At 36.2% G+C, this 27,067-nt stretch overlaps 1 protein-coding gene across 9 annotated transcripts in view; it reads right to left on the bottom strand.

Moving 5' to 3' along the window:
- Positions 1–2,457: 2,457 nt before the first annotated feature.
- LOC115234522 (RNA binding protein fox-1 homolog 2) overlaps positions 2,458–27,067 on the bottom strand; it is a 262,018-nt gene continuing 237,408 nt past the window's right edge. For 4 of the 9 annotated variants that reach the window (XM_029805663.1, XM_029805664.1, XM_029805658.1 and 1 more), the window contains 6 exons: positions 19,388–19,541; positions 16,129–16,192; positions 15,185–15,211; positions 7,620–7,786; positions 6,036–6,099; positions 2,458–5,307 (listed from right to left, as the gene is read on the bottom strand). In XM_029805663.1, coding sequence (XP_029661523.1) covers positions 5,263–5,307; positions 6,036–6,099; positions 7,620–7,786; positions 15,185–15,211; positions 16,129–16,192; positions 19,388–19,541 — 521 coding nt within the window. In that variant the 3' untranslated portion in view covers positions 2,458–5,262. Of the gene's footprint in view, positions 5,308–6,035; positions 6,100–7,619; positions 7,787–14,216; positions 14,238–15,184; positions 15,212–16,128; positions 16,193–19,387; positions 19,542–24,923; positions 25,072–27,067 lie in introns of all 9 variants that reach the window. The other 5 variants (XM_029805660.1, XM_029805661.1, XM_029805659.1 and 2 more) reach the window with 5 other exon arrangements.

Here is a 27,067-nt window from a genome sequence, read left to right as displayed (position 1 = left end):
ATTTGCAATAATTCGAAAAGAACGGCACGGCGCTGCCGATGATGCGGATCGATTCGAGACAGTTTCGCTTTGGGACATCAGTCGCGAAGATTATATATGCTCTTTCTCGTGCCGGACGATCGCATGACGATCGCCAGAAAGATCCTCCGACAGCGCCCTGCTCAAATACCTAGGATATGTTGCTTGTAAGATGTGTCATTACGTAGTCATGTATTCATCTAGATTCATTTAAAAATTCCTTTACGGTATTTATCGTTAATTAATAATTATACGTATAACGTACGGTGCGTATCATTGAATTATTTTACATTGCGCGAAAAATCTATCACTAGCTCTGAATCTCGTCGTTATCTGAACAAGGGTAAATCAATTATCGGTGATGGATTCACAGGTTCTCGATATCTCGCTTGCATCCATTGTAAGCTCACCAGAATCGAAGAACCGATCTCTAAATCATCATGCGATCCATATATTACAAAACGTTTTAAATACTACGATTCGAAATATGGGTACGAGATGATTTGGAAACAAGTTCTTCGATCCAGGGGAGACGTATGTTTGGCGAAAGTCAGAGAGACCGAAATGACAGAATAAAGTGTGTTGTGGGACATGAAAATATATAAACGTGCAGAAATTCGGCAGAAGCTATATATATTGAACTTTTTCGTAAATTATATTATCATCTAGATATGTGTGTCGTATTCTTTAGTAGACAACGGTGCTTTCGACAGTCGAAAAAATGTCCTAATAATCCTCGAAAATTTTGTTTTCTTTTTTCTTCCGATGGAAAATTGTAAAAGAAATTTCATTGTTGCTTTAGAAGTCCACTAACGATATTCTCTCATTCTAATAATAAAGGGAGAAACGAAAACACTAGAGAGACGTGAGAAGGAAGGGGGAGAAGAGAGCTGATTTAGCCTCTATGAACTTTTATGATTCTATGAACATCTTGTACGATAGGCCTGTCGCAACAATAACACGTATAAAGAAGAGAGGAAAATCGAAGAAAGTAAATTGTGCACCTGTAATGAGGATAGAACGCGATGAACCCGCGAAAAGGAAGTATCTCGCGCGGTTCTCCCGTCTCGCTAATTTGAGCTTGACTTATTACGCTAGCCACTAGTAGTAATAGCCTACCGATAAAGGTATCGATTACGAATAAGTATAAATTGTAATTACAGTGTACAATATACACAGGGAGATAAATCTCGCAGAATCTCTTTCATGCTCGTATCGTATTTTTACTCGCGCAAGTGCGAAAATCATTTTTTTCAAAAACATATTCTCTTCGATCTTTCTCAGATTCGGTACAGTTTCTTGTGCTGTCTTTCACGCGGAAGAATACATGTAGTATACATGTGAGAAACTGACTGGTTTGTAATTCTCGACAGACGAGATTCTTCTTTTCTCCGAATATCAGCCGTTACTTCGTTCACGTAAAATAAGCACACGTTTCGTTTTCATTCGACAAAATCCGTGTTCGGTTTTACGTATTTACTGCATAATTAATTAATTATAATCTACGTTTATTAATTTAACATTACAAGAATCATGAGTATGTCTGAGTGTGGTAGTTTCTTTTGTTTGCTTGTTTAATAAGTTTGACGCTCGCGAGAGAAAAAGAAGAATTGTCGTCATGCCTCGAGCATTCTTCAAGTGTTCGAGCTTAGCCTAACTCTAGTTGAAGATTAGATTAAAACGTATAACGACGGCCAAACTACATTCCGTACTTTCTAAAACATCTTTGTCGTATTTGGCTATTTCTTATGTCCTCGTTTTCTTCTTTTTTCGTCTTTCTTTATCCTTTACTCTCTTTTCACTCTTCAGTCGCATTTGTTCTCATTCACATCTCCCATTCTTTTCGTATGCAACGTATTATAGCGCAACATATCTTATTTTTACGTATAATATACGATAAATCTTCGCTTAACTATTAATTTAACAGAGATATCACTCATTCGACTCAGTGTGCGTACCATTTTCCCTTTTGCGTTACTCCTAAATAGAGTATCTTTTACTTTCTGTATAGCGTACCGATATATCTACTCGATCAGGAAGCAGATATTTTGAGTGTCACGAGAAAAAAAGAAAGCTGATAATCGAGAACGCCGATCTGAATAGAAAACGAAATTGATAGCAGTCCTAAAGACAACCATTTCTAAATAAATTAATAATCATAAGAGAACAAAAAATGGATATATAAAGATTATATAAAAAGTTATGTGTGCGTTTCAGCAAATAATTTCTATAAAATAAACAGCGCAAATGTAAAAAAATAAGTATAGTATTATATCTAACATTCAATATCAAAATGCACGATGTCGGCCACAAGTCGTATTTTCCAAAATTAGAAGAAAAAAGAAGAAAAAAACATTCAATACGAAGTATCTGTTCGCATCGGCGTTTTCGATTATTCAACGCATTTTGCTACAACTGGATCGGTATTTAGCTGTATCTAATCATTTTTCGTGACGAGAGAAGACGAGTTCGTTTTATAGACACGCGCGCGTGCATTTCTTTGACATCGAGAAACCGAAATAACATGCTGAGTATACAATGTCATGTTAAAGAGAGTGTTCGTATATTTGTTTATTACCGATTATAAAGGAAGTCTGACTTAGCATCGCGGATCTTCGTGGCTTGATGCGTCTAAAGACCAAATGAACGAATACATTAGCAAAGATATTATTTAATTAATTATTAATGTAATTGTCCAATTATATAATATCTAATTTTATATGTATGAAAAATTTATAAAGTGTAATTTTTATTATATATGTAAAAACATATATATGTATATATAATTTTATACAAAAGTTAATAAAGTAATAATTAATTAATTACAAATATTTCTTCATAATATTTGTTACGATCGTTCCTTTGGTCTTTATACAATCCCAACATATGATCGATTATGCCATGAGACGCATTCTACGAATCCTATCTCTATCTATGTATTATTACTGTGCTTTTGTCCATAGGCGTTGAGATTCTGTACTTACCGGTTACAACGTGGGTTCTGCTTAATGTTAAAAAAAAAAAAGTTGTCATGTCCGTTCAGTCGTTTAACTAAGGAATAAATAAGTGGTACAATACACGCTTCAATTTGGTTGTCGCATGATGAATTCATGTCGGAATCGAATTTCTCTCGAAGAAAAAGAAGGAAAGATGTTGGTAAGACAATATAATCGCATTCGCCGCTCCAATGTATAATTTGTCGCTCGGATTGCTACCCAGCGTGCGGAAAAGGGCAGTAAAATTGTTGCGCCAAGTTTCTCTTCGACGATTAACAATATTATAAAATTAAATATTCGATTTCTAAAGTTTCTGAAAGTCTCAAGTTTTAATTTGAAAGAACTAGAACTAGAGGAGAATTGAAAAAGAGATCTTTGCAGTATTTTTTTGACAAAACAGATATTTTCTTCCTTTAATTGATTGTCAAGAGACTCGTGCGTTAAGTTGTTATATTTAGCGTTTCTAGGGAGTTTAAAGAACGATAGAGATTAGATGCAAGATAGTTTTAGATCTATTGAGTTGTGTTTTATACTTTAAATTTATTTCGAGTAATCCACAAATGGAGCGAGCGAATGCGCAAAATGAGAATTCAAAAGGTCGACAGGTTGATTGAATTTTAGAAAATAAGGATCGAAGCTTTGCGTGAAATTAAATGAAATTGATTTGACTAGACCCTGTGCACAATTAAAACTCGGCATTTTGTTTTAGAGGTCTAAGCGGTTCTTCTCTCTGTCTTATTTCGTCTATATCCGCTATTCCCTAGTTTACTGAGAACAGAGTTTATTTCATAAACTACGCATACACACGCGCGCAAAAGCGCATACACACATATTTGGCATAGAAACCCTACCGGTCACATCAATGCCTTTGTTTCTTTCTAGAGGTCGTTTTTTTTCTTTTTTCTTTTTAACTAGCTACCTAAGGATCTCGCTTTTTCAGATCACCGTGTGCCGGTTCGTGTCGACTAAAGTCATCAAAGAGTTTTGCTGCCATTTAGCAGAAAATTTCGTCCTGCGACAGCCATTTATGCGCGTATCTATATCGCAGAAAATTACACTGTGTACTTATTTCATAATAATTATCCATTTCGGTAGTTGCGCGCATTTGTTCATCTTAATTTCATCAATTATTATTAATATATATCTATAAATATTCGCGTATAATTTAATCTATGCGTGAAACAAACTGAATTATTTATAAAATTATTGTTTATTTCATCTAAGTGAATCATGTGCATAAGAATCGTATCATTCTAGGATATTTGTGCGAAATATTCAGCAATTTTTCTTTAGCGTTAATTTAGACTCTATAAATATATATATACAAACCATATCGTAACATTGACTTAAATAGAAATAATTACAACATATGTGCGCAGCTATATTACAACTAGTTCAATAAATGAGAATATATGCACGAATCAGCGTTCATGCATCATATCGATGTGTGACAATATCACATTATTGGTGTACTTTACAGAAACTATAAACAGAGATAGAAAAAGACGATTTTTTTATTTTACGTTCCGTTTAGCAATTCGAAATTTTTTTCACATTTTTTTTATTGATTAAAATATTGGAATCATACTAAATATTGTCTTTAAGATATTTGCATGTAGCAAAAATGTTCACGTTATTGAAAATAATTTTGTAGCGAAATTCGAAAATACAATAAGTATATTGATCTTATTCCAATTTTGTATTATATATTAATTTATCCAAATTGATTAAATGGAAACAAGATCGAGCAGGTTTTATTGTTTTCGCGTGCGAATGGCTGCTGGCAGGGGATTGATTAAAGGTGACTTTTCGCCGAACACGACACGACATTTCGATGCGCCGGCCTCGACACCACCGTTGCGTTTACAGATTGATTTTTCTCGTCTATTTATTTCAGCCGTTATTTATAAGTGTTCAAAGTACAATACAATTTCAAGATTTAACATAGACGGCGCTTTGTGTCATTGACAATGATTTCGCTTTGATCGAACGATTTCGGTGTTAAAAGTAAACGACAGTCCCCGTTCATCCTTCACGATCGTGTCGCAAAGTTGGTGAAGGGAGAAGGTGGGGGATAAAACCGACGAGTCGTTATGCGTGGAGGGTCCAGGCTCGATGCCTCGAAGGTGATCTCGATGATGGCAAAATGACGGTGATGATTGTGTCGACTTGTGTCTGGTCATGTTTTGCTGAGTATAACATGGTGTATAACTTGGAAGGCTCTCGCGCTCCGCTGTTAATGAGCCATTTAATACGGTGTGAACCTGTTGTAACCGCTTCTGTACACCGTCGCCTGTAAGAATAAAATTTTGAAAACCATAAATTACAATTTCTCGTATAAATCGTATTACAGAGTAAAAACTAGCGTATAAATCATCGGTTACTATCCATCGCGACGCATTTAGCGTTAAACACGACTATTTATCTCAAACAGCTGAGGGATATTTATTATATGGAGATATATTAAGAATATCAAACATAACGTTGCATGATTGTGGTTTTAAATTTATGAACTTAAAAGCTCGCGATATTACAATCTAATATTGCACAAGATTTTTTACTTTCCTGATCTAACAATGGCAAATTAAAATATTATTCACTTATTGCATTGTTAATTGAGTTTATTGGCAGCAATGATTAAACTTTCACATACTTATGATGTGTAATCCGTTTGGTTCTTGTTTATCAGATATATAACTCGCCTTTGCATTGTAAACATGAGACGACGATCACATAGATAGTTATATTTAAGGATATATGGAAGCACGAATCATTAACTTTCGCCGTGACACAGTTTCCGTAAGTTGAAGATGCTGGCCATTAATAATTCATATGTGAATGAAATGCGATGAGACCAAGAAGGGTTTTTCCAATGCCCGTTATTTATAGCATAATAACGGAGTGCTCTATTCTCTTCCCGTAGATAGATAGAATACGGCCCGGCTACGCGCGCGATTTAACGGCACTCCCGTTAAGTGAAAAATCGTGAAAGTACGCTATGTAATCGAAGTTGTTTCTTACCCCGTAACCCGCCACAGGTCCAATGCCGTGTCCAAGGTAAGGGTCGGCGTATTCACGCCCGTAACTAGAAGGACATAAAAAAATGTTCACGATTAATAGCGTGGAATATTTTTCGATCCGTTAAAAATCGGACGATTTTATATCGTTGTTTATTCTTCCGATTTTTCTTACGAAAAATATAAATGAGAAATGAAAACAATATATAGTAATACGTACATTATTCTATTTTTATATTTAATGCAAGATATCAACGTAAAACGAAATGCATATTTTAAGATTTCTCAGGAGTAGTTGTGTCTGGACTTTCAGGACTATTGGAATGGGTCTGGATTTCGCGAACGTATCTGCGACTCCTCACAGCTCGTCCACGACGTGCGGAAGTTCTGCAAGGAATGGACTAATCGTGTTAAGTTTTGCGATAATTCGTATTTCTTCTTTCAAAAAATTAATATTTTGTTAGATAGAAGGGATTGAGAAAAAGACAGAGGAAATAATTAGTAAACATAAAGGATGGTGATTAGTGATAGCGATAGGAAATATTATCAAGAATAGTGAGATAAAAGCAATTCATCGCGACGTTCAATACATAATACACACTTGGATCTCACTCCCGTAATGAGGTCGAACCGATGATTTCGAAATGACCCTCAATCTATACATATGTGTACGCATATCAATGTAAATGAGCCTGCGTGTTGACCATAGATGGCACGAGAATCATACCCCTTTGTGTTGATAATGTAAATGTTAGATAATTGATATTAAAAAATCAAACTTGAAGCGCGTATTAGTACTAAAATATTCAAAATCTTATAATTTTTAATGTTATCGATTTAATGGTTATCGTATCTTACGTCTTATCGCAGCATAAATGTCTCTCTTAAAAATGCATACTATACAATTTCATCTCACTAATATAAAGATAATATAATCACGATAATATAATATAATTTAAAGATATGTATCAAAAGGGCAGAGAAATATTACAGCAATGCAACAAACGCGCGCGCGTTGCATAATGTGCCAAATATATTACAGTGATGCAACAAGCGCTATATAACGAGTCATAAATAATTCATACGAAATAAATTAAGCAGGATTTCAAAGGAAGATCTAGAAATCTTACGAGACAAGTGCGTGTTTTCGCGAAAATTATCCGCAAAGTTTCCTTTCTCGAGAATGATAAAGAGAGCGACAATTTTTCTTTCTCTTTGCGGAGATTTCCATTTTTTTGAAGAACATACAATTTGTCCTAGATTTACCGAGCGGCCCCTTTTTCATCGATTTACAATTATTCTTCGTTTAACTTTAAATAATCTTTATTTGAAAAAATTTTCAATTTTAAAAATTAGTTTTCGCACAAGCGTATATTTATAAAGTTAAAAATCACGAAAAATTCATAGACAAAAAGCTGGGATACTGCTAAATCTGGGACATCCTGTGTGAGTCGAGTGGAAGGGAAGGAAAGAGAAAAAGAGAGAGAGAGAGAGAAAGAGAGAGAGAAAGGTTCCGGAGAGAGGACTCGGTGAGGAGAATATACACACACATGAGGGAGTTTCTCGGGCGAGAACGCGGTGCACTTACCCCGCGACTGCGGCATATCCTGCGACCGGCTGTGCCGCAGCTGCAGCTGCGCCGTATGCGCGCGCAGCCACCGCCGTGTAGGTCGCTGCAGCTGCGTACGTGGCCTGTTGTGCCGTTGATAGGGGTGTCTTCAACAAGGGTGACGCTGCGGCCGCTGCTGCCGCGGCCTGAAACAACAACCATGACCCGCCATGCAAGGCTCAAGCAAGCTCAAAGACAGACAGAGAGAATGATCTGAGCGAGAAACGATACTAGAGTACGGTCGTTCCTAGAGGCTCGCGTTGTTGCATACAGAAAACGTAAGGGAAGAAGGTGGCTTTGACTCTGAAGATGATAGCGATTGAGATAGAGAATGATAAGAAAATACGATATCGAATTAAGAAAAGAGAGTAACGAAGATTCTATTCTATCATGGAAACTATTAAGAGAGGCGATTATATATATACATACAATTTTACTCACTGTTAGTGAAATTGCAGTTACTTCACAAGTATTTTTTAAACTCGAATTAAAAATTTTACATGAATACGTATTTCTTTTTTCAACCACACCCTCAATTAGTCATGGAGTGTGGTAATTAAAACAGTTTGTACATTTATTAAACGCATATCAAAAGAGAGTTTAAGTGAAAGATTATGTCAGCATATGTAACTTTGTTGTGTAATAAGATTATATCAGCTTTAATTTTCATATTTACAATCGCTATCATAATCGTTCTCTTTGCCATTATACATCAAATATTTGTTGATGTTAAGAAATATGTTTTGCACTCTGCTATGCAACATCACATTACTGTTAATTCAATTCCATTAAATCATATTATAATTATTATGTTACATATTTATATTTTAATAGAATATTCTCAATACATTTTGAATTTTAATTCGATATACAAGTTTCGATATGTATGGAATTTACTATTGTTTGAGTCGTTAACGTTTTCTATATGCAACCATTGCATAAAATGCATCGGCGTTATCCACTACGACATCGATAGAACAGCGAGATGTAAAAGGGAGTGGCATTTTCGGATTTGAATGTACAGAAAAAAGCTATCGGTAACCTTTACATCGTATTTCGCTCGCTGTTTTAAAAATGCCAGTGTATGGATATTCAAACATTTCGAGCACATAACTAACCTCGAAGTTGTAATTTGTAAAACAAGCTCCGAGGGGAATATTTTATTTACAAGAAACGTGATCCGAATCGAAACTGATGTCCAGTTTGTTTATGATACGAAGCAACTATGTACCAAATAGTTTTGCTATGATACGAACATTCCAATTTCTAATTATAAATTCTAAAAACAGAAACATGAACCAAAAATTAAAGTTTCTTATCGCTTACTAATTTTACAATCATTTCTTGTATGTACATTAAATGTGCTGGATGTATTAGAAAATTTATTCTTTTTTAGTAACGCGTGGATTTTTGTAATGTATTCTATATTAAATAATCCACGAAATAATAAAACATATGAATGGAGAAATGTGAAAAAGAATCATGCAACATGAAGACTCGTGAAAATAGCCACGGTGCAAGGTAAAAAATATTTGGGGAACGGAGCATAACGACAAATATACGAAATATAGAGAAAAATTGTAATGATGAGATGAATTATTAATCATTTTTCTTAATTTCGACGCAGATACAGACGATGAGGGAAGAAACTATCTAACAATGCTTTTAATTTCTCGAGATAATCTCGAAAAAATATATTCTTATGTCATTTGAATAAGCAAAACAGTGAAGCAGAGTTCGAAATTGACCCGGATAAAGCGCTTCAAGAAAATTCCTGATGTAACGATAAATTAATCTCTGACCCAATAAATCGACTAAGTGCTATAATTATATTGCATACAATAAGTAAACTCTCTCGAGTGTTTGTCGACAAAAGCACTCTCTCTCTCTCTCTCTCTCTCTCTCTCTATTCGTAGTTACGAGATAGTTATGAATAACTATGGAATTTCAATATGTCTAACAATGTATATTCTAACAAACTTCCAAATTGTATTTAACATGACGAAGCTTCGAGCTCACCCTTATACGCAACATCTCGATATCCCGGCACCTGAGGGGATTTATGCCCGATGAGGATGGGGGCTTTCGAGGACGCCACTTATTGGCGCCGAGGGATGATGACAGAAGATCTACGCGCATGCATCTAGGATGTGCAATCTGATATACCGACCTATATGTAACCATTTCGCGACACATAACACGCGCGCACTCAGACGCTTGCGATTTCCATGACATTTCCATTCGCGCATTTGCCGACATAAACTTGAATGCAGTTTGCTCATCATCGTCAAGAATGTTCTCTGAAAGCCTCCCGTTTTAAGTTCAATTATCGGTCTCATCATTAATTTGCTGTAAAACTATGTGTACATTATTATGTGCAATGTAAAGTTCGTATTTTTTTAATACGTGCAGTAAATAAAATTTCTATGGAAATGTAAGTATGTATGCATTATCGATAAATACATAATTATAGCAGAATAAACGCGAATGTTAATCAAAACATTTAATAGAATTTTTGATTTTTTTTCAAGTAGATTTTTCTTGAAGTTAAATAAGATTTTAAATACCATACGTTAAGAATTTATGTCAATTTTTAGTTGTAAAAAGATGCATACTAATTAAAAGTTGCTAGTCATGTGAGGGAAAATTCATCAAGATTTTAGAGAAATAATAGCTGATACATCGAATATTGTTGAATGCAATATTATTTGGCGAAATTTCACTTAAATATTATGTAGACTAATTATTATACTCCAAAATTAACAATGAACGATGCAAAAAAAATTTATAACACTGCTAGAATCGTCTCGTTCGCACCAATCAGTGAAGTTCGTTATTTCATAATAAAGGCAAGCGATACAAAAAAAAATGTATTCCAGGAATTTTTTGAACTCTAGACCTGGTCGTTCGTAATTAGGAACGACTGTCATAATTCAAGCATTATCCACTGCTCATACTAATTAAGTAAGAATTTTTATCGAAAAGTTGATAAAGAATTATAATACGGAAAAAGTTTAACAATTCCTAAATATGCTCATTCATCCATAGATTTCTTGACATGGAATTCTCGATATGGAATTAATTTTTACCGAATGAAAGAACATAATACTTATCGAATTGTGAGAAATAAAAAATAGAGAGAGAGAAAGAGTCTTTTTAAACTAATTTTGCTGCAAAAGATATTAATCCAAAGTTCAATTATATACATACAAATTTATTTAGGTAATGTTAAAAATTGAAAAATAATATTAAAGAATTTGGTTTTTATTATAAAGATTTGTGTAAATCGATCAAGAGTTTAGATGATAGGAACATCCTGTAGCTATTGCTACAGGACTAATCTATTGATTAATCTATTGATTAATACAACGAAAAATTTGTACACAAAACTATTTATATAATTCCGGAAGAAAGACAACTGTGCGTATTAATCGGACGCGTTCAACAATTTTTGACGTCGTAGCAACTAACGGGTTGCAAGCAGCACAAATCCGCGCGCAAATTGGCTGACCAGCTCACGTATCGCGACGAAAACACGATTCGGTCGGCGCCAGAAACTTTCGGCGGTCAGGAACGGGTTGTTATTCGACGAAAAAAGACGACGGGGGTAGGCGGCGGGGCGACGCGGGAAGTGAGCTGTTTTGCCATCGGGAAGAAAACAGGACGACGTATTGCGAGCGGAACGAGAGGCGCCAGGTCGCTCCGCGACTGCAGATTTTCTTGGACGAGATCTCGTTTCTCGGCCGAAGTTTTCAAAAATACGCGAAATGTCGTCGATACGACGCGACGTGACCCTCGCGATGATACAATCCTTCTACTGCGGCGAGAATTATGTAATCCTCTTAGAGCGCGGAATCGAGCGAAACTGACAATAAGACAACGACGTTTCGCTTTCAGTGAGATATCGTCGAAAACAACAGGAACAATAATTCCTCGTGACTGCTTGCGAGAATCCAATTTCCGGGAGCAGCCGACCGGAAATGTCGGGATCGTGGCAAAAAACGGTTCTCTCTTCGCGTGCGAAATCAGTGATTAGCTTTTTATCTCGCGATTGGGGTGACCGTAGTTACGTCCGATTCAGCATCCCGCTAAGGTCACACCCGCAGAGACCTTTTTTTTTGTTGCGCATCTATCCTTGCTTTCTTTGGTCTTTCTTCTCATTCGCGTTTCCGAGTCGGCCTGTTAAATGGTACACCGCGAAACCGCAGACTCAGAACCCTGTTTATATTGCGGCTCGAATAAAACGTTTAACGATTAATCGCTCAAGCCTGATGGTGTTAAAGATTGTCGAACATTTTGCGGCACTTCGATATTTAAGAAATATCAAGTCTAGTAATATAAAATATTAAAATTGTGGCGCATCAAAAAATAATTCATTCTAATTATCAATATTAAAATTTTATTACCAACCAAAATCATTTATTATTTTATTTATTTTTAATTATTTATTTTTATTAGCAAATTTTATTAACAGAAGAATAACAAACATTTTTAAATTATATATTTACAAAGTCATATTATTTTGTAATATTCTTATCATTTTCTTATAGTTTTTTATAGTTTTTATAAGATCAATATTTATTAAGAATTAAGATCAAGTTATTTTTTCGTGCGTCATTCTGTATTAAAAAATATATCGTGATGCAAATAATTATTTTAGCGTTTGTGCGTTTAATCGATTTTACTAATTAAAAAATAAGTTAATAAATAGAAGAACATATATAAAAAACGACTGATTTATTTGGCTTCAGATTACTTCGTATTTTCATTCATATATCTTTCACTAACAATAAACACGAGATAAAGATCTAAATTTCTATCGTATTTATGGAAACATCCAAAAGATAGCAAAAAGGCAAGAACATCCTTTCTCAATTACGGTACATAAACACGCGATCTATATATACTATCAGCTGATTGAAACTTAATTGCGAGTCCGACGAATCCTCAATTAAAGCTAATGAAAAGACTTTTGAAGTATTTCGCGGACACGGCATTCAGTCCACCTGAAAAAGGAACGCAGTTTCAACCGATGCAACTGAACGAATTAATTATCGCGGACCGACGAAAGTTAAACAAGCCGCACATTTTAACCCTACCGCAAACTTTTCGCGCCGACCTCGAAACTTTTTGATACTGCAAAGGTGCAGGAAATTCATATAAATAGCTAGAATATTTTTGTATCGAGCCAATTTCGCGAAGTATGTGTGTGTATGTATGTGTGCCGCGAAGACATTTCACGCAGAAACAACCGGGATAAAACCGTCAGTCGCTAAATGACAAGCGTCCCTCACCGACATTGATTTACGATGGCTTCTCACAAAGTCGAGGAAGAGGTCGGCAATACAGCCATAAATTTTCGCACGAATCAGGGGCTTCTCTGTCATCGTGGCTGGCGACGAAATCGGCTGGCCGTCGAACTCGACAGATTGAGTTCGTCCAAATTAGCCGCGAAAATTCTCCGCGATTCTCAGCATATTTAGGCAATTTATGACCCGGCTCGTTCAAAGAGCACTCTTCACGCTTTCCAGTCACGAATTTTCACCGAACGTACAAATCCCCTTTTCCCATCCGCGTATATGGCGATAATTAACATCTCGCTAATTCTTAAATATTATTTATTCGTTAGATTCGTCTTTAAAATTCGTTTTTACGCTTATGTGTGTTTTATTAAAAAACGATTTATTAATATCCTTTGGATTTTTAATATCCATAAATAAAGATTTATTTTTGAAATAAAAGTTCTGAATATATCGTCAAAATTTATCTCTCTTTATCTTTGTCCGCAATATTTTTATCGATGTACTCTAAAATATAAATTATTGTACATTTAAATAGCGCTTTCTCCGTAAATAAAATTAAAAAAAAAAACTATATTTATATGAAATCCTAATTCCGTTTAAAAAGCTCGTGTAATTACATGTAATTAATTAATCGTTCAGATTTATTTCTGTCGTAGCTCGTTCGAGATTCACAGCTACAATATTAATTAATTAAATAGATTATCGTACGGTTACTATCTTGTGTATAGCTTTCTATTCGCACGAAACCTGCCTATGCCATTTACTGCCCGCATAATACAAAGCTTCCTCGAAATTGAGAAACTTCAAACGACACATTTAAATTGCGTGCATTTATCACAACGCTTACTCCACTCGCCTCCTATGACGGATTCTAGGTCTGTGCGACGCATGCTCTACTGATTGAAAAAAGGCGACATTACATGCTCTCTCACGCTAATACCAATCGCAGACAACGAAAAAAAAAGCGCAACATGGTCGGAGAGGGAAAACCTCATCACGGCCAGCTGAAACTCTTTTCTACAGTTCCCCTAAACGATCCTTCCTTGAGGAAAATTTTTTTTTATAAAAGGAAGGATTTTTTCTAGCAAAAACGGATTGAGGGACACATTTAACTAAATAATTTCCGAAAATCGATGAGCACTTCAATCTTGCGAGAGAAACATGAAAAAAAACAAACAAAGAGAACAGACCAAATAAAACAGAAGAAGAAAAACGGGATGTATATATAGATAAAACAGACGGAGAGACGAACAGGCGGACTCTTAATTCCTACCTCCAGGGCGGGCGCTTTAGCCTGAAACACAAACGGCAAACCTGAAAAGAAATTCCGGAAGAATTCCGGACGGCGAAAACACGAGCTCGAGTTTTTACGTGAGGGAGTTAAGCCCTCGTTAAGCGAGTTAAAACTTCGTTTCCCGATGCAAACGCAAAAGTTCGTCCGTATGATCGACGCGTATTAGCATTATCTATCTTTTAACGATACTTTTTCTTACCCCCGAAACTATGTATCGTTATGCGATTAATGATTATCTTTCTAAATAGCTATAAAATGTAGAATAAAATAAAAGTGAGGAAAAACAAGAACAGAAGAAATGGGTGGAACGATGCGTGATGAGATGCATTTAGGCAACAAGATGCAACAAGATGCCGCGCAATTTTGATAGCAGAGTTCTCTTAAAAAAAATATGAATTCTATTTCAAAATTGGAACATCAAAGTTTAAAATTTAATTATATTTTTGATTGATCGCGTCATTTTTTATTAATAACCATGATTTCTCAGCGATTAAGAAGGCAAAGAAAATTTGAGATGCTATTCATTATTCATTAGCAATGATTCGTTGTAACTATAGTTGTCAAAATTCGATATTGTTCTTTGACAAATTAGTTTCAAAGGAAACATTAACGGAACGGGTGAATATAAAATTCACGCGCGAATGGAATAAGAGACAGAGATGCTTTATCGGGACAGAAATAATCATCTTGACGGTTAGAGTAGCGCGTCGAGCGTGCACGCTTTTTTCCGATCAATGGTGCCGTCGGATGCATCGGGATTTTTGCACGAATGAAACGAAAGAGAGAAATGGAGAGAAAGAGAGAACAAAAAAGGCAGATGAAAAATGAGACACGATGAGAATGGCGAACGTTCGGAACAATGTAGAACGCGAGATAGTGGAGGCGATAATTGTTATCGGTTTCTCTCTCGTGTGTGCAAGCCTGTGGCAAAATATGTGTCAACTAACGTCAGCTGTTGCTTGAGGCCATTCCAGCTAAACGGGTCCATCAAAAGGTGTTACGGACTTTAGTCACAAAATCTCGGCGTTCATTTGTCTCGTCTTACAGATGCGCCGTATTCCGCTTCCGGTGCACGCGCGAGTAATCGTTTCTCGTTTTGTTTTTACGAGCAAATATTTATTATCGAGAATACTTTTGCAAATTTGTACAAAAAATAATTGGCATAACGTACAATTGCGAGATATAAGTTTTTAAAGATTATTTTATAACTATAGTAATTTGAATTATAGAAAAGCGTCTCGCTATCTCGTTGAATTTAATTTTAATCCTTTTCTTTGACGGATTTCAATTTAGAATTCTCTTTACAATAAAAATGTGAAGGACACATTTTTAATAATAAATTCTTAAAAATAGATTGTTAAATATAAGTAGATATAATAAAACTTTATTTTTTTACTTTATTTCAAACAAAGGTATCAGACATTTAGACGTTTAGTATCGAAAAATGCTGCAAGCGCTTCTAATATTTTTGAAAAATCGTCTGTGTGGAAAATTCATCAAATATCTATCAATAAAATTTCATCATTAAATCGTGACGAGAAACGTAATTCTACTCGCGTTGTATCGACCCCATAAATGAATAGTGTGCCGATCGTCCGATTAATTATGCCCGCTCGATGTTCCGTCCATGTAACGTAACATAATGAAAACGCGCGTCAACGCGCTCGTGAAGATTTGTTTTCCGATTAATAGCTGATTATCACGGGGACGATCGCGGCGTTGATTGATTATCGCGCCGTTTCCACCCAGAGCACCGCGCGTTCCGTTGTATTCTCCGATTTAATTAAAAATCCATTCGTGACCCGCGTCTCGGTAGCCGCCCGCAGTACCCTGCGGTCGCGTGTACCGGAAGCGGAGAACAATTGTTGATAAAAATCGAGAAATGTCTCACCTGCAACCTGTAGTTGGGATCCTGTGTCGCTGCGTGCGCCGCGAGGAAGGGGTCGTAATAAACACTGCAAAATAAAAATTACCAATAAGTATTATATACGAACGATTTATCCGCTATTGAACGCCTATAGGATTATCGGATTTTTAATTTTGCGATTCTCTTAGTAAGGTATTAACGTTACGCGCGCGCGTCCAATTATCCACCCGTTTATAAATTCACAACACTTTTCAGTTATATATATATATAAATATTCTCTTGTGTAAAAAAAATAACGCGTATTTTTTAAATGTAACGTTCGCTACATATGTTTCGCGTAAAATATTTAAAAAAAAAATTTAATATTTACTACAATAGAGTGATATTTGGAGGGGGTTAAAAGATTCAAAGAACTTTTAATCTTTCGATTTATTAATGCACAACGTTCGTTTAATAGACGTCCGTGTATTAAACACTGCGCTCAGTCGACGATAAAATTGAAAATTCATTTCTGGAATACGATAATCTCGCAGGATAATAGAGGACGATAGGGGCGATAAACTTTGTTTCCCGCGACTACCCGGAACGAAGTTTGTTTTATGCGCGAAGATCATAAATTATGTCGAGGAAAAAGTTGATTACTTTATATTGCATCTGCTCAGAAGTATTCGCAATGGAATTAGTTTTATGAGTAGCTCGCTCCCATTATTACCCTCCTCGTTGAAGAGATCGTTGTTAAAAGTCTATTTAACTTGGGTAAGTAATAATCTTGTTTTAAAAGATCAGGGAAAAAAGCTTGTTGACTCTATGGGATGCGAATTCGGACTTCATTTTGATTACACATTGCCAGGAATGGAAAAAGTTGAGAGACAAAGTATTATCGCCCGCGCGATACAGGATGTTTTGTAAAATGTGAGCACAATTTCTCAAGGATAAATACAACCGAAAATTAAAAAAAAATATACGATCGCCCTGCTGAATTTTGTTTAAAATTGTTCTTCACTATTCGATAGAAGCGATTTCTAAAAAATCACGAAAACATCTTTAAAGAATCAATAATATAGTACATGTGAGATCGGTAAAGATAATACACAAGATGAACAGCTGAGATCACGCTAGCTTCAGTTTATATCGAGTTTTATACCAAGAATGATTAAAACACAGAAATTCCCGTAGCGCAAAAATAAAATCAAATGGGATAGACATGTTTAAGCTTAACTTATTTCCAAACTTTTTTCATTATTTTTCCGCATCGCGCGCGCGAATTTATTCCTGAAATATTATGCTCATATTTTACGCAAAGTATACTTTATATTGAATATGGAAACATACATTATTGCCTTCGTGTATGTAGCAATTTACGTGAATTAAAGATAAAATATGATGTTATATTACATTTTTTTCTTTTGTACCAATCCCCTGTTTCACGATAATAATTTGCATTTACAAATTAAACAACACGGACGTTAAATTAAAATGCATAACGTACACACGTATGCAGATATTGGATTTGACAAATCCGATTTCGCGGCTGGAACGTGTAACAGGCTTCAAAGATTGATTTTCGCCCATATTCAAATTTTTCATTCCTGCCAATGCCACGTCCAATTCCGTAACGTTAAAATGAATAAGCGATTGACGGTTCGACGCGCATGCTTGCTCCTAAAAATCTGACATGATAAAAAAAATCTAAAAAAAATGTATCCTACAATGATTTTTGAATTCTATAGAAAAATGCATGTGTGATTAGCGTGACGCGATAATTCGCACTGATACAACAGTCGTATTTTGATCTTCAATCAGTTAAAGCAATTCAGCGATGCTGAATCAAATATTTTTTCTATTCTTTATTTTCCCGCTTACAATTAGTTTAAGTTTTCATTTAACGGGAGATGAGCGGATGTTTTTCGCAAATTATAATCCGCACGGATTGCACAGAGTTAGTATTTGATAGGTTGATAGAGTTGGTATTTGAGGGAAGAGGGATGGATTTAGGGGATAGACGTCGTGCAGATGCAGTGAGACTGACAGATAAAGTCTTAACGAGCGATACGTGCAACTCATTGCAGTGAGTAATAATCCTCGATCGATATTGATATCACTCGATGATTTTCGCGGCGCGATGAAGTAATGTGGATGTGACGTATACTCGATGATATTCTCTCATACATTCGCAATTATATTTATAACTGATCAAACTGCGAGTCAATTACAATTATCTGATAATTAATATCATTGTGAAAAATTAAATTTTAAATACGTATCTAAAATTTGAAAAAAGACAGAAAAAGATTGCATAGTAAATCTGCTGATCGTTAGTAATAAGCTTATTGAATGTAATTTGTATATTTCATTGATTTAATTCAATTTAATCGAATTTAACAAATGCAATTTACGTTTGAAGAATTAAAATTTTTCTCTCTCTTTTTCGATCAAATTAAATTCAGGCAAAATACATCAGATATTGCATCGAAAATAAACAACAGAATTAGTAGAGGAAATGGTTTAATGTTTTAACTCACGAGTTCTCAAACAAAACTTTATCCCGTAGAAAAAACCGCGATAGCATATAAATCACGTTAACTATACAAGTCTAGATCGTTAAGAAAAAAAGACTCTCGCGCGAACAAGTCTTTCGAAACTTTAACGTTGCACGCATTCCTCTTTAATATTCTGCTCGCATAAATTAATTATCGTTATTATACATACGTTCATCGACGAATCGATGCAAAAGTTTCGTAAAATAGAATTTTCATTCTTCATCACTCACTGCAAGAGTGATTTTACGAAGAACAAGAGGAATATACAAACAAAGAAAATATGAAACAAGCGGTATAACACACAGAAAAAACTTTTCAGATGGCCTCGATCATGTAGAAATATTCTTCTATACAAACACATACTTTCTTAACGGTATTTGTTGGTGTCTTACTAAAAGACATGACGTACACTAATTACGATAGCAAGTCGATAGAATAGCATAATTTCTAATAAATTGAAACACATCACGTCGGACTATTATTGCACAAAAGATATTTTATATGTACTTAATGTTTTTTTGTAATATGATACTCGTAATTTTTCCCGCGCTCAATAAAGTTATTATTATTATTATTTGTATCAGTGGTCTATAATAATCTTAAAAATTATTATAATTGAATTTAATTGAATTTATATATAAGAGAGACACCGACGGAAATACCGCTAATAGAATATGGAAATACCTTCGTACTGGCCGAGGTTAGACATGACCTGACCGTAATCGGGCCGAACCAATACTTACGTGGGCGCGAAGGGATGTAGACTCGTGGCCGCAGCTGCGGCCGCAAGCGGCCCTGTATTCCTAACCAGTGCTAGAGCGGCCGCGCTGGTCGGGAAGGTGGTCCTTGGCGTTCCAGCTCTGCCGCGTTGTATGGCGACTCCTCTAAGGGCCGCGGCTGTAACAACACACGCAACACGCGCGCACATGCTAATTATACGAGGTCGCCTACCTTGCGGAGAGACTTACGTTGCTATCGATCAGGGTTCCAGGTTGCTCCTTGAGGAACTGCGGCGCACATCGACGAGCCAGCGAGACGAGGGTAGATTCGCGGCTTGATTTGATATAATTATAAAAAGATCAAGACCGATATTCTGTCTGGGGATTAGTTCGTCAAACATCCCAATTGCCGAAGTTTAAAAACTTCAAAAAAAAAGTTCATTTTTTTCAAAGTTCCTATGAAATTTGCTGACCAGTTTGAGATTATGTAACTGAAGTTTTTTTATCTGATACCACATTTTTATCATGTCTAATTTTGACAACGAATTCTTTGATAAATTCGAAAACATTTTTTTTTTTTTTTTTTTAAGCGGGAGAAGCTTGAATTTTATCATTTTTTAGCTAAATATATTAAATACTCTTTAAATAAGATTCGATTATGAAATTTAGAACTTGAAAATTTAACTTGTTGAGAATTTCGCCAAATTATTTTAATTTCTATTATCGAAAATTCGGATAACATTCCGAAAGAATTTACATTTAATAACATTCCGAGAAAATCTCATGCGTCGCAAAGATAAGATATATATAATAAAAGCAGCTATACGAAAAGAAAAGAACTTGTGATCACAGATAGAATATAACAGACTCTTCATTTTATACGCGCATGTCGCCCGCATTGACAATGTAAAAAAACAAGCACGATCCACCGACAAACATATCTGACCCTGTTTGCGCAGAGGAAAGACCTTCGATATGGTACAAGCAGGAAATTTTGTTCTTCCTATCAAAGATTGGCTTTGGGAATTGTGCTCGAGAAATAAACATGGGCACGGAGAACACCGGAAGAGCCGGCGGCGAAAGAAAAAGAGGGTAGTAGAGCGATAAACTTTGGAAAATCGAGAAATAGAAAAGTTGCTCTCCTTGCTCCGCTTGCAGTTGACACTCGGGAAATGGCACGAAGCGAAAGAATTGATTGCAACTTCGAGGAAACGAAATTCATTGCGGTAAAAACACACTCCTTTACGAGTCGATCAATTTTTCGACGCGTAATTTTATCATTGCGATCCACTCACGATGAATTGCTGTAAATTCTTTTAACGGATAGCACAGAGTAGGAGGACAATTTCCGCGCGTGGCAATTTCAATTTGCACGCTTTGAAAGAAAAGTGCTCCATCGTGTGACCGATTTAAGATCACAAAGAGCAGTATTTGAAAGCTGTTCGCCTAATGAACATCGAGATTTCCGCAATCTGACGAAATCAAAAAGGAGAAAAGCGCAACGCAGACGCGGGTTATTTTCCCAAGGCGATCGCTTATTTTCCAGTCGATCTGTACATAAGCTTTGAAAATATATTTATAATATATTTTCTCGACAAAGTTGAACGGGAATGAGGACGCGAAGATGTCGCGACTCGATTCATCCACATTGCGGAGCAGCTTGCATGATTGGCCTCCGAAGGAGGAAGAAAAATCGTGGGCGAATGCACATATCCGAAAGCTGACGATGCACAACGTGGCTAGTGGGTTTTCTTACCCAGATGATGCATTTTAGATTCGCGGTAGCAAGCTTCGCTCGGCGAATTTCGACGAGATCATGAAATATTAGCCACCCTCTGTATTTCTAGAGCAAGACGGGAAACAATTTGGGTCTCTATTAATCATCTAGATTGTGAAACGGTGACCAATTATATTCGGAGATAACAGACAAAAGAGAACGTTTCTTGATTAGATTGATTAAGATAATTTACAATGAAATGAAAATCCCTGTGGTTGTTACTTATATAGATATTAATACTTCTCCAATAAATTTCAAAGATATAAAAATAGAACATCATTGGGATAAGAATTCCATTGCCATTGGATTGTCATATCGCTGATAATTTTAATTTTCCAGAAAGCGTAACAAATAAATTATATCGAGCTATCGTGACAGATTATACTTGTGAAATATTTCTTAATTTATGTTTTAACATTGATAGATGATATGACCAGAAGAGCCATATAGATACCTGACCTTGATGGATAGTGACTTTAATGAATAGCCGCTGTACTGACGGAAACGACAAATGACGTTGAGTTATCGACAGATCCAATAAAAAAAAAAAAAAAAAATTGGAAAAACAAACTCAACGATGGAAAGAATTCTTTTTATCCTCGACTAGTCCAAGATGAAGTAATAAAAACTGTCGATTCTGCCTACCTTTTCATCGGCACGAAGTCATCTCATCTTTCAGATCAGCTGCCGATAGAGTGATTCAACAAGTGCTTTATCATTTATACAGATAATTCGCCTTAAATAATCTTCACTTTGAAGAGAACAACACGCGCGTCCATTAAAAGAATGGACATTTCATTTGCAATTTCTTATAGTTAGGAAAAAGAAAGAGAGATTTTATATTATTCTCTCACTATATATTTTGACTAATATTCTTTTTTAGATATAAACGTATTTATATATCAAATAACTAAGCAATTTTTCGTTTAGAATATTCCGCATGTGCGTGTATATTTTTACTTTTTATATAAAACTATTATTTTACTATTATTATTTTTAAAACTTGAGTTTTTAAAATAGGCTATTTAAAAAGATATCGCGCTTATAAAATCTTACTTGATAAAATTCTTTAATTAAGTAAAAAAGAAATATCAAAGTATACTGATAGAACATTGCTTTTACTTTTTACATCATTTTTCTGAAAATACAGCTTCGCGTCAATTGAAACTAAAAAGAATAATTTGTTTCTCAAATCTGTTTTGCTCAAAGATAGAATTAATATATTGTTGAAAAAATTATAGTTCGTACGCTCTGACGTTTCGCGAACGCAACACACGCAACGACTGACCGCCGAATTCATCCCGGACACAAATTTAAAAGGCAACCATGCTGAATGACCGCTGTCTTCGACCGAATTTTACGAGTGCGCGTGACACGCCAATTAACGACCATTAATTAATCGACTGCGCACGCGGTGGCAGATCGCCCGACACGCCGTTCCGGCCCAGAGAAAATTCAAATTTATGGAAATATGGTCCGACGAATAACGCGCCCGGCAAAGAACAGTGATATTATATCCGTACAATGAAAACATTGTCGACCCGTTTTAATCGGCCCGCCTGCCACTTAGTCGAAATCATACGTTGCTCGCGTTCGCCCCAGCCGGTTACAAAATCTCGCGGTAAAAAAATTCGCCGTTGAATACGCGCGTTACAAATTTCGTGCACGATCACCGCATATATAAATGAACATATCGCGGATGTGCGAGTTTAATCGGAAACCAATGAGCCTTCAAATTAAATATTAACCCTTCATACACCCACTTTGTTCGAATTCCATTCGTTTTCATCTCGTATATTGCGGCTATTTTGTTTCACGCATGATCGTAAATACTGAATTTTTATACAATATAAAAAAAAAAAGAAATGTGAATTTACGAATAATTCTTCTAAAGATAATTTGATATTAAAATATATTTTCGCGATTTACAGCAATATCATTACGTAATCGAGAATTAATGATCTGTTATCATAATCTTATCACGTATTTCATTAAATTCACTCTCCTAAGTTTAGTGATAAATAATTGTTAGAAATCCATGCGATTACTTTCGGCCACAGATCGAGCATCGCCCGAAACGAGGGTTCCTCTTCAAATAGTCGATCGGATTTGACTAATAGGCGAAAAACATCGACATATATGCGTGCCTCTAAGAGGAGAAACGATATATACATATATATATATTATATAAAAAAAGGGGGAGGGGAGGGGGGAAGAAAAGAAACAGTATATTGTGTTCGTCCGACTAGCATCAATGCAACAACCATGACAGAGCATTCGGGTGGTGGTAATTATGGTTCGTGCACAAGTGAATATTTAAGGGGTTTCTTTCCACTCTGTATGCTACACTGCCAATCACGAGTACATCGAGAAGAGATGAATGGCAACATCAATTATCGAGTAGTAGAAGAGATACAATGAACACGAAAAGGAGGTGGGGAGGGTAAAGGACCGGAAAGGGAGGGAAAATGTGAAGGATAGTCGTTTGTTAGCGTTCGATGGTCAATATTAAATTTATGCGGCGGTTTTGCGGAGAGAGAGAAAGATAGAGCGGTAGTCTAAAAGCGAAATATACCTATAATACTTTAGCGATATCATGCGCGATATACGAATAAAAATAATACGTGTGAAATACCGTTATGTGGTGAATTTACGCGTAATGAATTAACCGACGCGAATTGAAAACGCCTATTACTGTACAGCGAGGTTGCTCTGATCTTGCTTAAATAAATTGTGGATAATTCGCGACTCGCCGTCCCGTAATGGTATCGCATAATGGAATCAATCCATCTATCTCTCTCTCTGGGGAAAAATATTCCGATTAAAAATGAAACGTCGACCGATTAACTCGCGCGCGATTAACTCGTTGATGCCCTTCGAGGGCGACAATCAATCGATATACGTACAAATTTCTGCGCACATTCGCGTGTAATACTGTAAAAGATAACGGATGAATAGGCGTATAATATCATCATATACTTTGATTATAATTAAATTAGCATCATTGTTGTCATTATTTAATTCCTGGCATTAATCATATTGTCATAATGTCTAGTACTGTTATTGGAGTCTTACAGTGAGATGTACAACTTTTAGACAAAACGAACGAGAGCAAGGAATACGCTAACTCATAAAACATATGAGAATACGAGTTTTTACTAGCGAAAAATCTCAATTACACTTCGCGGATTACTCGTCATCTGGCATCAGCCGAGAAAAGGACTTTCTTTCCGCAAAAACCGCGTGCAATGCAAAGCCGAACGCGGACGCGAAGATCTCACGAAGATTACTTCGAGCCGAGAATTTTTGCCAAGCTCGATGCAATCGACCTAATTACACCGAAGTAGGAAGAGCTCGCACACGATCGCGCGGTCTCCGAACGATAATAGAAAGGGGGATGTGTGCACTTAGACATTAGGTCAGATTTTTAAGCAATTTATACCATCGCGCGCGACTATAAAAAGCTTTCAGCGTCTTTTCTCAGAGTTGCTTTTCAAGAGAAAGTTTTTCGAGCATTCTTAAGAAACGTACAGAGAACTCAACCGCTTTTTAACTACGACGCGAGATATTTCCAATTATTCGAGTCTCCGATTTTGTATCCAAATGCGTCCTTTTTCGCGAAGAAACGCGCACAAAAAACATGACAAAGGAGTTGATAGGGGGGCGGAGGGATAGAGTTTTAGGTGTTCGTGCTCGTTATGGTATCGTTTATGCATATTATATACGATATATACGTCTATCTCGGTGTCGCGCGTGTGATAAGGATCTTTGCTCAATCAGTACCTCCGTCTCGCTGCCGCCCTTGGTGCGAGGACGAGCGGTGCAGCTGCAGGCGATGGGGTCACCGCGGCCGCGGCGACCGCTGCAGCTGCAGCTGCCGATGGCGCCGCCGCTCCTAGCCAGCTCCACGGCATGGCCGGCAACCTGTATCCTGTTTTTGTCACAGACCGTTAGTACGTCATGTCGCTCCCGTAATCGCAATGGCGGGCGCGACCGAGTCTTAATCCACTCCCCGCTCGAGAAACTTTGGAAAGCTGTATCACGCGTTGTCCGGCGATTAAATTAGCCGATTAAGTTAATAATCAAGTTAATAACGTTAATCAGCGACAACATGGATACCGTAAATGTTGCTCAATATAGAATAATCTAAAAATAATTATAAATTTATATCTCTTCAAAGTGCTGATTATAAAGCTTATACTGATGCAAGGTATAATAGATATATGCACTGTTGTTAAACTAGTAGATTCAATTACACGAGCATAACATCAACAGCATCCTTAATAAACAACTACGAACTGTGCAAGTAACGCGCGTGATGTTAGCGCAAACCAAACGAAAGTTAACGATCAACAACGGAATGTTAATGGTTGATTCGATTGCCGGTTATCTAAAGGCGGGTCAAGAGAGCGTGATGCATAAATAGCAGGCACATTCCAAATAGAAGAGTGTGAGGAATTTGTGTAGGAGCAAGGGGAGAGGCGGTGTTTTAACCGCATCATAAACACTTTGTTAGGGCTTGCGTAATCTGTGGCACAGAAGTGTAATCAACACTTGCTCTTTAACGTATAAATATATACTTATATTACTAATAATCACATTCTCTAAAATTTCACTTGTTATTTACATTTATTTCTTCCAAAACTTGAGTTTTTAAAATAGGCTATTTAAAAAGATATCGCGCTTATAAAATCTTACTTGATAAAATTCTTTAATTAAGTAAAAAAGAAATATCAAAGTATACTGATAGAACATTGCTTTTACTTTTTACATCATTTTTCTGAAAATACAGCTTCGCGTCAATTGAAACTAAAAAGAATAATTTGTTTCTCAAATCTGTTTTGCTCAAAGATAGAATTAATATATTGTTGAAAAAATTATAGTTCGTACGCTCTGACGTTTCGCGAACGCAACACACGCAACGACTGACCGCCGAATTCATCCCGGACACAAATTTAAAAGGCAACCATGCTGAATGACCGCTGTCTTCGACCGAATTTTACGAGTGCGCGTGACACGCCAATTAACGACCATTAATTAATCGACTGCGCACGCGGTGGCAGATCGCCCGACACGCCGTTCCGGCCCAGAGAAAATTCAAATTTATGGAAATATGGTCCGACGAATAACGCGCCCGGCAAAGAACAGTGATATTATATCCGTACAATGAAAACATTGTCGACCCGTTTTAATCGGCCCGCCTGCCACTTAGTCGAAATCATACGTTGCTCGCGTTCGCCCCAGCCGGTTACAAAATCTCGCGGTAAAAAAATTCGCCGTTGAATACGCGCGTTACAAATTTCGTGCACGATCACCGCATATATAAATGAACATATCGCGGATGTGCGAGTTTAATCGGAAACCAATGAGCCTTCAAATTAAATATTAACCCTTCATACACCCACTTTGTTCGAATTCCATTCGTTTTCATCTCGTATATTGCGGCTATTTTGTTTCACGCATGATCGTAAATACTGAATTTTTATACAATATAAAAAAAAAAAGAAATGTGAATTTACGAATAATTCTTCTAAAGATAATTTGATATTAAAATATATTTTCGCGATTTACAGCAATATCATTACGTAATCGAGAATTAATGATCTGTTATCATAATCTTATCACGTATTTCATTAAATTCACTCTCCTAAGTTTAGTGATAAATAATTGTTAGAAATCCATGCGATTACTTTCGGCCACAGATCGAGCATCGCCCGAAACGAGGGTTCCTCTTCAAATAGTCGATCGGATTTGACTAATAGGCGAAAAACATCGACATATATGCGTGCCTCTAAGAGGAGAAACGATATATACATATATATATATTATATAAAAAAAGGGGGAGGGGGGGGGGAAGAAAAGAAACAGTATATTGTGTTCGTCCGACTAGCATCAATGCAACAACCATGACAGAGCATTCGGGTGGA

The sequence above is a fragment of the Formica exsecta genome, unplaced genomic scaffold, assembly GCF_003651465.1.
Source record: "Formica exsecta isolate Colony F162 unplaced genomic scaffold, ASM365146v1 scaffold2, whole genome shotgun sequence".
NCBI classification, from domain to species: Eukaryota; Metazoa; Arthropoda; class Insecta; order Hymenoptera; family Formicidae; genus Formica; species Formica exsecta.
The sequence above is the reverse complement of the archived record's forward strand: the minus strand, read 5'-3'. Positions and strand labels throughout refer to the sequence as shown.